At 38.0% G+C, this 12,295-nt stretch overlaps 1 protein-coding gene across 1 annotated transcript in view; it reads right to left on the minus strand.

The window, feature by feature from the left end:
• Positions 1-12,295, minus strand: part of IL1RAPL1 (interleukin 1 receptor accessory protein like 1) — an 801,697-nt gene that overhangs the window by 7,079 nt on the left and 782,323 nt on the right. The window contains exon 9 of the mRNA XM_075174657.1: positions 9,556-9,699. Within this exon, the coding sequence (XP_075030758.1) occupies positions 9,556-9,699 (144 nt within the window). The remainder of the gene's footprint in view (positions 1-9,555; positions 9,700-12,295) is intronic.

A 12,295-nucleotide genomic window follows, 5' to 3' on the forward strand; every position in this document is an offset into this window, starting at 1 on the left:
AGAGAGCTGTACTATGTAATGGCTGTCCTTTAATTTAGTGAACACATCTGAGTGTGACATACAAGATCGTGCAACAGCAATACTTTGAAACATTTTGGTGTAATAAGTTTCCTCTTCCCATTCTTTGTGAGTGGACAAGTAATCCTCTTCAGTTATGTGGTTTGCAGTTGCTTTCTGCTGCCTACAAGTAGTATACAACTAGGATGGAGCTCTTCAACTCAACAGCCTCCATTTCTGTGAAGTTTTGTTGTATTCATTAATTGAAAATATTGAAACAAAACCTAAATAGGTTGCATGGCCAAATTCAACCAGACCTGATGCAAAAAATTCTTTGTTATTGTACTGTAGACAACCATGAGAGCATGTGGAAGCTCTGGATTAGTTCATCACAATGGGATCAAATACAACCTGTGCTGAAGGTATGATGCATTCAGCCCACAAATGTTTCAGTCAGACCAAAACCACTGGTACTGTAAGACTTTAGTCAAAACAGGCTGTGAGGTACAAGCTTTGCCATATCATTTTAACCGTTCTATGGAGTTGAAAGCAAGGACACTGAGTAATGGTCATGGAGCTGCGCTCAGCCACAGGTCTGACAAAATTGTTTAGATTGATCTTAGGGGTAAACACTGAGGGTGAAATCCCAGCTTCATTAATAACACACGGAAATATTACTTCATTTAGTGACCCAGGATTTCCGCCAATACAACTGTTGCCTCATTGCAACACGCATTCTTTAATGCTGTCCATTCCTTTTGGTACTCATCCAAATGTAGAATATGTAGAATATGTTATCATACCGCCTGTAACTTTCTACAGTGTTAATCCAGCAGAAGTGATATAAACTTTTAGGGGATGAAGTTGCAAATGCTGCTTGTTATTCCAAGCATGTGCTCAGCAGCAGTCACTTAAAGGCTCAATGTAAGCATAAAATGAAACCCAGACTCTATATGCGTCTACTTTGTCACATGCAAATGGGATCTTTGGGTAAGTAAATTGCTGTCAGACATCTAAGAACTCATCTGTATGCATGCTCTTTTAACAACTATACATGAAGAAATGGTAAGCTGGTGCCTACAGAAAGATAGATAAAACTTCCTCTTCTGTAGGGACCAGCAAACAGATTCAACTTTGAATTTGTATTATAGATATACATGTTTTCTAATGATTTCCATGTTGCACTCCAAGAAGCCAGCAGTTTAGGTCTTTGAGGGTTTATTAAACCTTAAACATTGCAGATATTTCTGCTAATGGGGGATAGAAAAAAAACCTATATGGATGAAAAATTAAAAATTAAAAAAAAAACCTTCACAGAGTCAGGTTTTTCTTGTCAGCCATGTTCAAGCAGATGACAAACTCTGATTTTCAGCTGGCATGATATGTTTTAACACGAGACAGATTAATAGAGCAAAACAAAGAGAAATACCACAATGTCATATTTCATAGTGAATCTTATTACAATGAAGGTGTAAGACCTAGACACCAGGGTCAACCCATGCCTCTGTGCATCCTGAAATCCTCCAGAGTAATTAGCAGTGCCTTCAGAAACATTCAGTGTGCTGAAGGTAGCTGACCACATGCAGGCTGCTCCACAGCTAGGTGTAGCTGGCAACACGTCTGGCTTCGGCAGATCTTCCATTTCTGTATCAATAGGGAACTGGACAGCTGAGTCCCCTCCTTCACCAGAGCACATGCCAGCCTAGTAAAGACTCAGATACTCATTACTGGAGTCTAGGAGCAATGCACTGATTTAACTAGGAGTTTCAGGATTTCAAGTGGGGTTCTTAGAAATGACAGACAGGATCTTCCCAGTGCTGCAGGTAGTTGGAGTCAAGCCGATGCAGGAGGCTTCCTTCTTTAAAAAACGTACTGTGTTCAGGAAAGTACTGGGCTTTCAAAATTTCCCAGAGACTGTAGTTGCTTTAAAATTATAATGACTATGCCATTTCACAATCTGTATTTGTTTCATTATTTGTGGGGCCACATTTAAGGTACACATTGCAATAGTGTTATCACCCTTAACGTAATGAAAAATGTAATTTAAATGCTTAGTTGAGTAAAATGCCCAAATCCTAAGTCTTTCAAAATGCTTATACTATTCTTATGCTATTTACTGTTGCTCATGAAGCTCATCTTAACATTTTCTTTTATTTTTAAATGTCATGCCCTTTTAATGTTAATAAAAATTAAGAACTACCAACACTAGCTTTTTCCGTGGCAAAGTATTTGTTAAGTGTAGCATTCTTAATGATAGTTCATATCCTTGTGCAGAGTGGGTAATAGTGAATTAGAGGGAGGTTTTGTAAATGCAACACTGGGCAAGAGGTTAGAGAAATGTAATAAATTCTAAATAGATTCTGAAGTATTCTCAGCACACCATAGACCAGAAAAAAAAAAGGTCTTTTGTCCCTAATGGGCACATTTATAAAAATATTAAAGCAATGGACATGTGTTTCTTTTTCCCTTCCCCCCCCCCTTTTTTTTTTCCCCATTAAGTCATACTGAATTTTGGAAATCTAAAGAACATGAAAAAATAAAAGAAATACCAATTTTAAGGTTGATTTTATAAGAACATTTATGAAAATCCCAAGATATCAATGCTGCATTTGACATTTCTTGAAAATGAGGAGTGATTCCCAGCAGATAAAAATTCAGCAAAAAAATCATGCAATGACATGATTTCAAGTGTAAAATAAATTCTCTCTGTAAGCTATATTTTCCCTGGTTTTCTATAATTACAGATAAAATTTGTCATTGATAGATACATAATATAGAATATTACTTATTTAAATTGAATAACCTATTATTAAAGTTTATTTTTTCTCTTAGTCTGATTTTGTATTCCTAACTAAATGAAGAGTGCATCTCAAACGTTTCTCATTCATTCTCATTAACACAGAAGTTTAAATTTATTTCTACTACTGAAGACATTCTATTTTCAATATAAAAAACTGATGAAACATTAATCTTAGAAGTTGCTCTTGACAGATATGAAAACTCAAAAGTCCTTATAAGAGTTTCAGAATATTAAAAAACTACAAAAGTTAAAAGATGGTGACAGAAATTTTTCTCTTGGTTGCTATGAATTATTTGCAGGTCAAACACCACACTAAGAAAAAATGTATTATTAGTAGATATTGAAAGACTGAATGGTAACTACCTAACTGGAAATACAGCATAGCATAGTAGTTATCTATGAAAGACGGGAAGAAACTAGATACTATTTAAAAAAGGAGAAAGTAGGAAGAGGCACTAATAAAGAATGTCACATAAACTCTGAAAATGGAAGAATATTTTTTTTTTTATACTAAGGAAGTTTCTTAAATAAAGAGTGTCAAGAAGTGATGCTCTTATTATGGTCCTAATTCAACAAAGCAACTAGTTACCTGTATAAAATACATGCTTGATTTTATTTTATTCCTTAGTTCTGTTGATCTCAGTGACAGTACTTGTATCTTATCATTGAGTTAAGTATTTTGCAAACTGGAGCTAAGACAGCCTTGATCTACGCAAAAGCAGCAAAAAGTTAAGTAAGTCATTATAGATCTAAAAAAAACTCAAGGGAGAAATGGCTTGGAAATAGGCTTTCAATCTAAGATTCTTGAAATCAGATGTCAATATGCTGCATTCATCTCACCTACCTCGAAAATCTGCAATGTGCTTTGGCCTTTGATAAAACAACTTCAAAGCTTAGAACAGAGCTGCTGGTTGAGGAACAGGAGATATCTCAGTCTTCATTGAATTATATATGGTAGTCTTTTTTTTTTCTACTTTACATCTGGACTTTCTAACCTATAACAATCTTTTAGTTTGGAATTTAAAGATGTTCTTGGTGATATTGTTATTTTGTGTATATATATATATAAAACACAGGTACTTTAGATGCTATAAAATAGGAAGAGAGAAAAAAGCAGGAATTTTTCTTTGAATTAGTAAGTTTCAAGAACAGAATCTAAAAAATCCCATATTCAGTGGAAACATAAATTGAGATTTTATTGTTTGAATTACATTTCAGTTGTAAATAAATAGCATAAACAAGAAGAGTTAAGAGAAGCAGTTCTCCAACAATAAAATTGTAATTAAATAAGAGGAAAATCCCGTTTTTGTAACCAGTAATATTTAGAAAGATGAAAGCTGCGTTTTTCTAAAGATGATTTTAATAGAATTTGAAATTGATAATCATAGAGCACGATTTCTTATTGCCACAATTTGCCAATAGCCAATAAGAATACATATGCAGTGGTGAGGCTGCTGTTGCAAACTTATTGTATGGGTCCCCAGGGAAGATTTTGTAATTGTAAAGTCACTAACTTCAGCAGTAATTTCAGCCTAGCTATAGCTGCATAGCATAATCATTAACACAAGTGCTTTGGCAGTGCCTAAAGCATTGGTAAAAGTTATATTTGAAATTTAGCAACTAAGTCACACTGAAACATTAAGCACCTCAAAGCGTTGCCTTTCCTTGCTGCATAAGAGGTTTACTGGGAAGAAACCCATGAAACCACTAAGAAGTATATCTTACCTGCTCTTGTCTTGTACAGTTAATAAGATATTATCTGGGTAATCCCATAGGTCTGTCCATGAACGCTGCTAGTCTTTTGCAGCTAAATAATAGTAAGGACAAAAATCATCATTACCTAAGGACTCCCAGGTGCAACAGAGGCTTCAAAGCAGAAACTGTTTCATCAATCTCCTAATTTGAGCATTGATTTGCTTCCCCTCAGCAAGCAGTAGAAACTCATCTCTTAAGAAAGTGCAACCAGCGCAGCTAAGAAACAGCCACTATAGATGTTATGTACCAAATCCAGACAAGATTTCCTGAATTTGGAGAGATCAGCAGTGACACATTTTAATCACGTTGGGAGCATTCTGTTTTATTTCAGCGATGTGGGGGAGGAAAAGAAAAGCAGCAACCTGCAGAACTGAAAGTGAAACCTAGAGGAACTCCCCTGGCTCTGGCTCCCAGGTGCCTTCCCTGCCTGCACCCCCGCTGCACAGAGGCTGTCTCTTCCCCTCAATTCACCGAGGTGAATTGGCAAGGAAAGCTGAGAATAAGATCGAGGACACGACAGAGAGCTCCTGTCCGACATTGTAGAAACAGCTGATGGGACCTAAAGCACCAAGGGTCGTTGTGAAGGCCATCGTATCAGCTGCTAAGCAAAGCTCTCACTTTCTAGTTATCAGTTGCCTACAGTTTTTTTTTTTTGTTCTTGAGCCTAAAGCTTGACTTCTTATCAGCTTAGCTGTGAGAAAGGAAATTTATGTAAATTTTGTTAGATAACTACAGCACATTTGTTCAGACTTGCTCTTTAATTGCTACTTTTCTATTCTTACAAATTTTAATGCCAGCTTTTTAATGTAAAATTTCTTCTTTTTTATGATAGTGTTCACCCCTTGCTTATTAATTTCTACATACAAAAACCTCCACCAATTTAAATGGTTACTAATATACCCAGGTAATAGTAGGAGCTGGTGCCTGCAGACTGTTTCTACCACTAACTGTACCATATAGTCTTTTCTCTGAAACTGGAATCGGGAATGTAAACACATATATAAGTTCATGATTTTGAGTAATTTTGCCTATCTGACCATGTCCGATGGGTTTCAGCCTGTCATCCGTAGACTTCTGGATTTATCCTTAGTATACCTTAAAGCTGGCATACAGACATCTGAGACCTGGAAACTCCGAGGTCTTGAAATGGCAAGAAAAAATTGAAAATAGCTCTTTTGGTGCCTTTGAGCCTCCTGGCCACCTTAAGGCAGCATCATAAATGGTGCTGCTTAGAGAAGTGGTCTGACTCCCCTCTCCACCCTCGCTGTGTCCGCTGTGGCTGTCGTGCCCGGGGACGGACCCTTGCAGGATTTGATGAGCAGGAGCAGTCTCACAAAGGAGAAAGTTGTGCCAGGTAAAATCTTGGGAAAATTTCCATAGATTTTAGGGGGCCTGGAAGTCAGCTTATATGTAGACAAAGAGCAGATTTCTATACAGTGGTAATATCTCTTCTGATACAAATAACCTTTTAAAGTCACAGAGTGCAAGGTAGAAAGAAGTCAGGGCATGTGTTGATCACGTAAATGTTTACTTGCATTTTTACTCTTCTCTGTTAGTTAAAGTACGACACTTAGTTGTTCATCAAATCATTTAAAAACTGGGAAAGGCAGCAAGAGAAGATCCTTGGAAAATAAAAATACGTGAACAGTAACTGCTAAAACATTCCTCAGAGGATGAACGTGGTATAAAATCTTTTGCGTTGGAGCTCAGTGTACAGCAAAACAGAATAAATCATCACTTCTAAAAGTGGTTTTCACTAATAATGTATTAGTCCTTAAAGTGTACTTTATGGACAAGGCTTTTTAAAATACGTTTTTAAGTTTAGAGCTGCAAATCTAAAAAGTTTGCATGACATTTAACAATGATCAGGCCTCAGAAGTTCCCAGTGAAGTATCTATTTCTGAAAATCTTGTTGTTTTCAGAATAATATGGGCATTTCTTTGTTTGCATAGCACTTCAAAGTATCATCTTCATCGTGTACGTGAAATTCTCCACTTAAACAGATTTAGGAGTTTCTGACCACCAAACTGGTAGGGGTGAGTTATATCTCCGAGAGACAAGGTCATGCCAAACACCTGCAGGTGAGAAAACTACTGCTTTACGGAGGGTCAGAGTGTTTTTCTTGCCCCTGAGCTCCAGCTCCAGGGGGATCTGTCAGACGTTCACAGTGAAGACCCCTGACTCAACACCGGCACGTCACGTTGCTGCACGCCGAAGGACACAACGCGGTGTCCCTCACGCAGTCCCCCGGTGTGGAGCTCCCAGGTGGCTGGAAAGCACGGGCACAGAGTGGGAGAAAAAGTGGTAAAATGTGAGATGGATTTGATTATATTCCAATTTAGTAGGAAAGGCAGGGAATTAACCATGAAAACAAAAAAGGGGTCTTCAATGCCCGTTCCCAGGAGACAATAATGGCAAGACTGAGCTAAAGTGTTTGCAGGAGAGAGGAAAAAACAGAAGGAGAGTCTAGTCCCCAGGATGAGTGAGAAGATGGGAAATTCAAAGCTGCAAATTAGAGAAATGAGGAATCAGCAGCTGTGATCACTTGCTTAATCTGCAGTACCCCTACAGAAAGCAATAAATTAAGTTGCAGTAGCTGTAAGGGTTAAATACTTTGTTTTCAAATATTTCTCATAATTTACCCATGCCTCCCACAGAAATGCATATGTTAGCCTGAGAAAAAGTGATGCGTCTAAGGATTGGAAAGGAAAGAGGAATTGTGATGAGATTTGACATCCTGAAGGGCTTGTTTTCTGATCAGGGAAGAAATGAAGCGTTGAATTTTAAAAAAGATTTTCAACTGAAAATATTAATTGGACCTCACTTTTAAAGTGTTTCAAATCCTCTCTGGGTACAATATAGTGCATACAAAAAAAGCCTGTGATATTTTGATGTTTGCTTATCTACATGCTGTCCCGAAGTATGACAGAACATGGTGTAAATTATGAATAGCACGTGGGCGCTCTGCTGTTGCACTGCAGGAGGTGCGGCTAGAAGATTTTAGAGCTCAGCATTTTGTGTCTGTCAGTAACAAACTAAGCCAAAGGAAAGGCTTTGAATGTATGTCTGCAATTTATTTCTGCACAAGCTGTGGTTTGGTCTTCCGTAGGACATTTTCTCTCTGTCTTCTTGCTTTTGCAAGAACGTAAGTGAAAGAGACAAGAGTAAAAAGTCCAGCTGCAGTAACTTCATTGGCACAATGGATTTTATCCACATTGCTAGTGTATTGAATACAGTAGAAGCTACAGGTCTCCATCAAGAATCTGAAAGTAGTATTTTTCTTCTTATATTACTGCGGTTAAACACCCAAGCTATCAGTGTTTGCATTGATCATCTAAGGAGGATCCATGCTTTATCTTCTTTAACAATGAACTTTGCTCAGAAGGATAAACTGAATGGATATTGATTTTCCTCCTTTTGAATCCCAGAACAGTATCCTCTAGAGATTCCTTTTTTGTTGTTTAAAATGTGTGATTGAAGTATTGTTGTTCACAGGTGACCAATGTTTGGGATGGGAGGAGAGAGAGGCAAGCGTGTAACACCTGGTAGAGTAAGTTTGCAAATGAATTGGAAGGATTTGAGATAACAATAAATGTTATAAACAGCTGTAAAAGTAGGAATTACTGATACTGAGAGATAAAACATTAAATTGCATCTATTTAAACAATTATTAATTAAACTGTCTATTTCTGCATAATATAATATGACTATTATTAAATTCACACAATTCATGCAATTAAGCATGCCTATTTAAACTGGGGACTGCTTTGTGGAGAAGAAAGGATCTCAGCTCCTGAAAAAAAAGGTGTCTGCCAAAATCCTCCATGAGTCACAGTCTCTCTGGGCCTCAGTTTCCTCCTCTGTAAAATAAATAGAATAACCTGATTTTTTCCCCCACTGAGCTGCTATATTAAAGCATCCTTTTTGTAAATCTTGTAAAAGTAGAATGATACAAAATGTTCTAATGTTCTTGGGCTTGTTGTTCTGAGCATTTTCTATTTTGAATCCTTGTGCATTTTTAGATGGGAGGCAGAAGTGGGTCATTCCCTAATGATCTTATTATGGAAGCCTTTCGCTTATATAAGGACCTCTAATTCTGCTGCCGCTCTTGTCCCTTAACAGTGACAGATTTGGCCAGCACTTATCAGTACGTATTTATTTTAATATGTCACAGTGCCTTCTGCCCGCGGGCTACTACCTCGAACTGTAAAATAACTTCTACGAGTATTTCAGTAAAAAAGAAGGTCCTGTCACCAAAGACATAGTGGTAGCACAAAACATCAGGAACTCTGACCCAAGAAACAAAACCTAATTAATCAGACCCTGCAGCTCAACCCAGTTTGCTGTTCAACAGCAGTTTTGATTAGTAGGGCTAGAGGCAAAGACGACCTTTTTCTTCAGTGCTTAAAAAGAGAAGAAAAGGAAATGCATGTATACATTTGACACAAGCCGGATTACTTTTGTTTAGGCTGGGTGTCCTTGAATCACAGAACAACTTTAATGACCATTACCACTCTCTCAGTGATTAAGTAAATGAACTCAAGAAAATGAACTGCTGGGTACATTCCCAAACACTCAGTACAGCTTATTGAAACTGATCAGTTTAAACAAGCAGTAAATTGAGATTCACTTCAACCTCTACCTATTTGGTGAATACAATTAGGGAAGACACTCCCTAGCTTATGGAGAAGTGAAGCTGGCTTTCTGTACTGACAGAAAGTGAAAATCTTTAATGCATCAATGTTGGTAATTTACATTCAGTGTTGGGAATAAAAATCTAAAAGACATGGGTGTCTTCTGGAGCTCCAGAGAGCAGCACAGCAATCACTACTGCTAACGTGCCGTATGAGGAATGCATATTCAAGTCAGTGCCTAATGCAGTGAGAAATAAAAATTGCAGTTGTTAACGCATCCTGAACTGAAGTGAAATTTGGGCCTTGGTGGAGAGAAATAAAAGACAGGCATATTTAGAAAGTAGGAAACGTACTAAGAAGCTGCCTTACCTCCATCTAGTTCTTCAGCTCCAAAATGATTCCTGTAGAAGAGCATAATCTCTATCTTGTAACACTTGTAGATAGTCACTAAACAAACAAGCAGCAGCAGAATAGCACCAAGCCCACCAGCAAGCTCAACTGTGTACATCAGCTCTGCAAAGAATTACAAAACGCAATAACAACCACATTCCAAACCAGAGAAAGATTAGCAGCAGACCTCGCACTTATGTTAAACATTAAAATAAAATAATGACTGATGGGTTATTTATGTATTTCTTTCGTTATAGGGCCCTTGAAGAAACACCTAATTAATAGATTTTTTTTCCTTTAATAAAATAGTTTTTCCTCTAGTACACCATCTGAATTGCTCATTTAAAAAAATAACAATTGCTGGGCATGTGTGTGTGTGTTTGTATGAGTATGTGCATACATATAAGAGATATTTGATAACTCTCTTCCTTCTCTCTCTCTGTAGATAGATCACAGTTTGCTTTACACAGATAAATGTTGACATTTCACTTACAATGAAAGCAGAGGTGAATGTTTCTTTTTTGGGGACTATAATGCAACACAGCTCCTCCCTTATTCCACACAAAAATTAGATGAGTTTCAGTTTACTGGATAAGATTACACTAAGGATTTGATTTTTTTTTTTTCAAAATAAAAATAAAAATTTTTTAAAAACCCCAAAACTTGAGAGATGTGAAGACAAATTATCCAAGGAATCCCACAGCCTCATATCTCAGTTATGTTATATTTTTGACACAGTTTCCCAACAGTCTGCAGTTCATCTTTATTCTCCCCTTTCCCCCAGTGGGATTGGCTTATGTGTAGCCACAGCAAACCATCCCAATTTGTCCATGCTGACATTCCCATTCAGACCGTGACCCCCTGGTGTCTTTGCTGCACTCTGCCACTGAAGACTCACATGATGGATTGAGATCCTGAGGACAGGGACTCTGGCCAAATGTGGCCACAGCCCTCTACCACCAGCAGTATCCTCAGAGGGGCCACTTATCAGTGCACAAGTAATATGCTATCATGGACTTTCACCACCCACCTCCTCCCCTGCCCCAATCTTAACCATTGCATGCCTAAGGAAGCTCACACGGTTACATGGCATCCATTTTGTTGTTACTTTTCATTTGCTTATTGACTGAAAACTGGCATTGTTAAAAAAGAAGAGTGGGAGGAGGAAGAGCGTTACTAACAATGTTGCAATTTGAAATGAGTAACAAATGGCATATCTTAAGACCACCCATACTTCTCCAGTATCACTCAGCATTGAGGAATGCCAAGAAATCAAATCTTGGAAATCCAAGATATACAGTTTGCTTCATAAAAATCTGTGCTGAATAAAGCTCAGTTCCGTGTTATTTTCACAGTATCCTCTTCCAGTGGGCAGCTTCTGTCTGAGTGAAGCAGGGTAGCCCTGAAGTCACCTTTTTTTGTGCGTGTGTGGTTATGTAGATATGTTACTCCAACACAATACAATTCAATTAGAGAAATAAAAGGTTAGAGGAAAAAGTGACAATTCCATTTATTTTGACTGCGTCTACTGAGAATCACACTTTTTTTATTATTTTGAGGTATCTGTAAGAAGATTTCATTGCTCTCTAGAAGACACTAAAAGTGTAATAAAATAAAATAAAAAGGCATTTATATTCCATGTCATTCTCTCCAAAACTGTGCTGGAAACTCCTTTGTGTTAGATATTTTTAAGACCGGCATGGTTATTTCAGACTTTCAATAATTTTCTGGTCCGGAGATGGGAATGTTATTAAAAACACCCAACAAAAAATTGTTTGCATAGACAAGTTATACAGTATTTTAGAATATAAATGGAAATGGAAATTACTCTGCACTGGCTTACTATACCCTGTTTATCATTTTGTACTACAGGTGATGCAGCTGTTCAATGGTAACTAGAAGAAAGGCTTTAATATTTTGGGTTGCTAGGAACGGAATTCTCTATTTATGTGCCTGCTGTTATGACTCATTAAAGGCAAGGAAAAACTTTACAACTGGAAAACAAAAGTTTTTCCTAAATTAATGATTTTGAGATTAAATGGAAAAAATAACTGCAGGTAGTCAGCTGTTCTCTGTCACTCTGCATGAAATCACACTAATGCACTGCACCGCTTTTGCCCTCAAAGAGTCCCTCTTAGTTATCTTTTCACCCGAGAAATAATTCAAGATTATGCCTATATTTTTGCTTCAATAAAGTCTATCTGAACACACACGAAACTGCCCTAGATTAGGCAACCAAAGCAAACAGCAAAATTCTCTAAGTCAGCCTGAAACGTATTAGAAATTGCCTTTTTATGTGCTGCTGCCAAGCCCATCGTGATCACTTATGAGCACAAGGATAAGGTGGTTCTTTCTTAAACAGATTTGTTTGCAAGGTAAGTTTCATGCTCTATCCATCTAGCATAGCAAGCTTGTATTTTCCTCCAGGCTGGACAGCGCCTGTCAGCACACGTTCACCCTCTGTCTTGGGCGCTATTTGTCAGGGTCCGGAGGCAGAGAGGAGCAGAGACCAGCCCGCTAGACTGCTGCATCCTTACACCCCGCTCTGCAAATGCATGAGCTAACCCCCAAAGCGCTGGACGTGGGACAGCCGCCATGGAAGGCGGGACAGATCGGCCTGGGCAGGGCGCCACGCCAAGCTGATTGCTTTCAGGCCTTGAGTTAGTGTTTCTGCGGGATGCTAAGGCGTGCCCCGCGGGGGCACTGGCTGGCTTTGAGC

Source organism: Calonectris borealis, chromosome 1 (assembly GCF_964195595.1).
Source record: "Calonectris borealis chromosome 1, bCalBor7.hap1.2, whole genome shotgun sequence".
In the NCBI taxonomy this organism is placed as follows: Eukaryota; Metazoa; Chordata; class Aves; order Procellariiformes; family Procellariidae; genus Calonectris; species Calonectris borealis.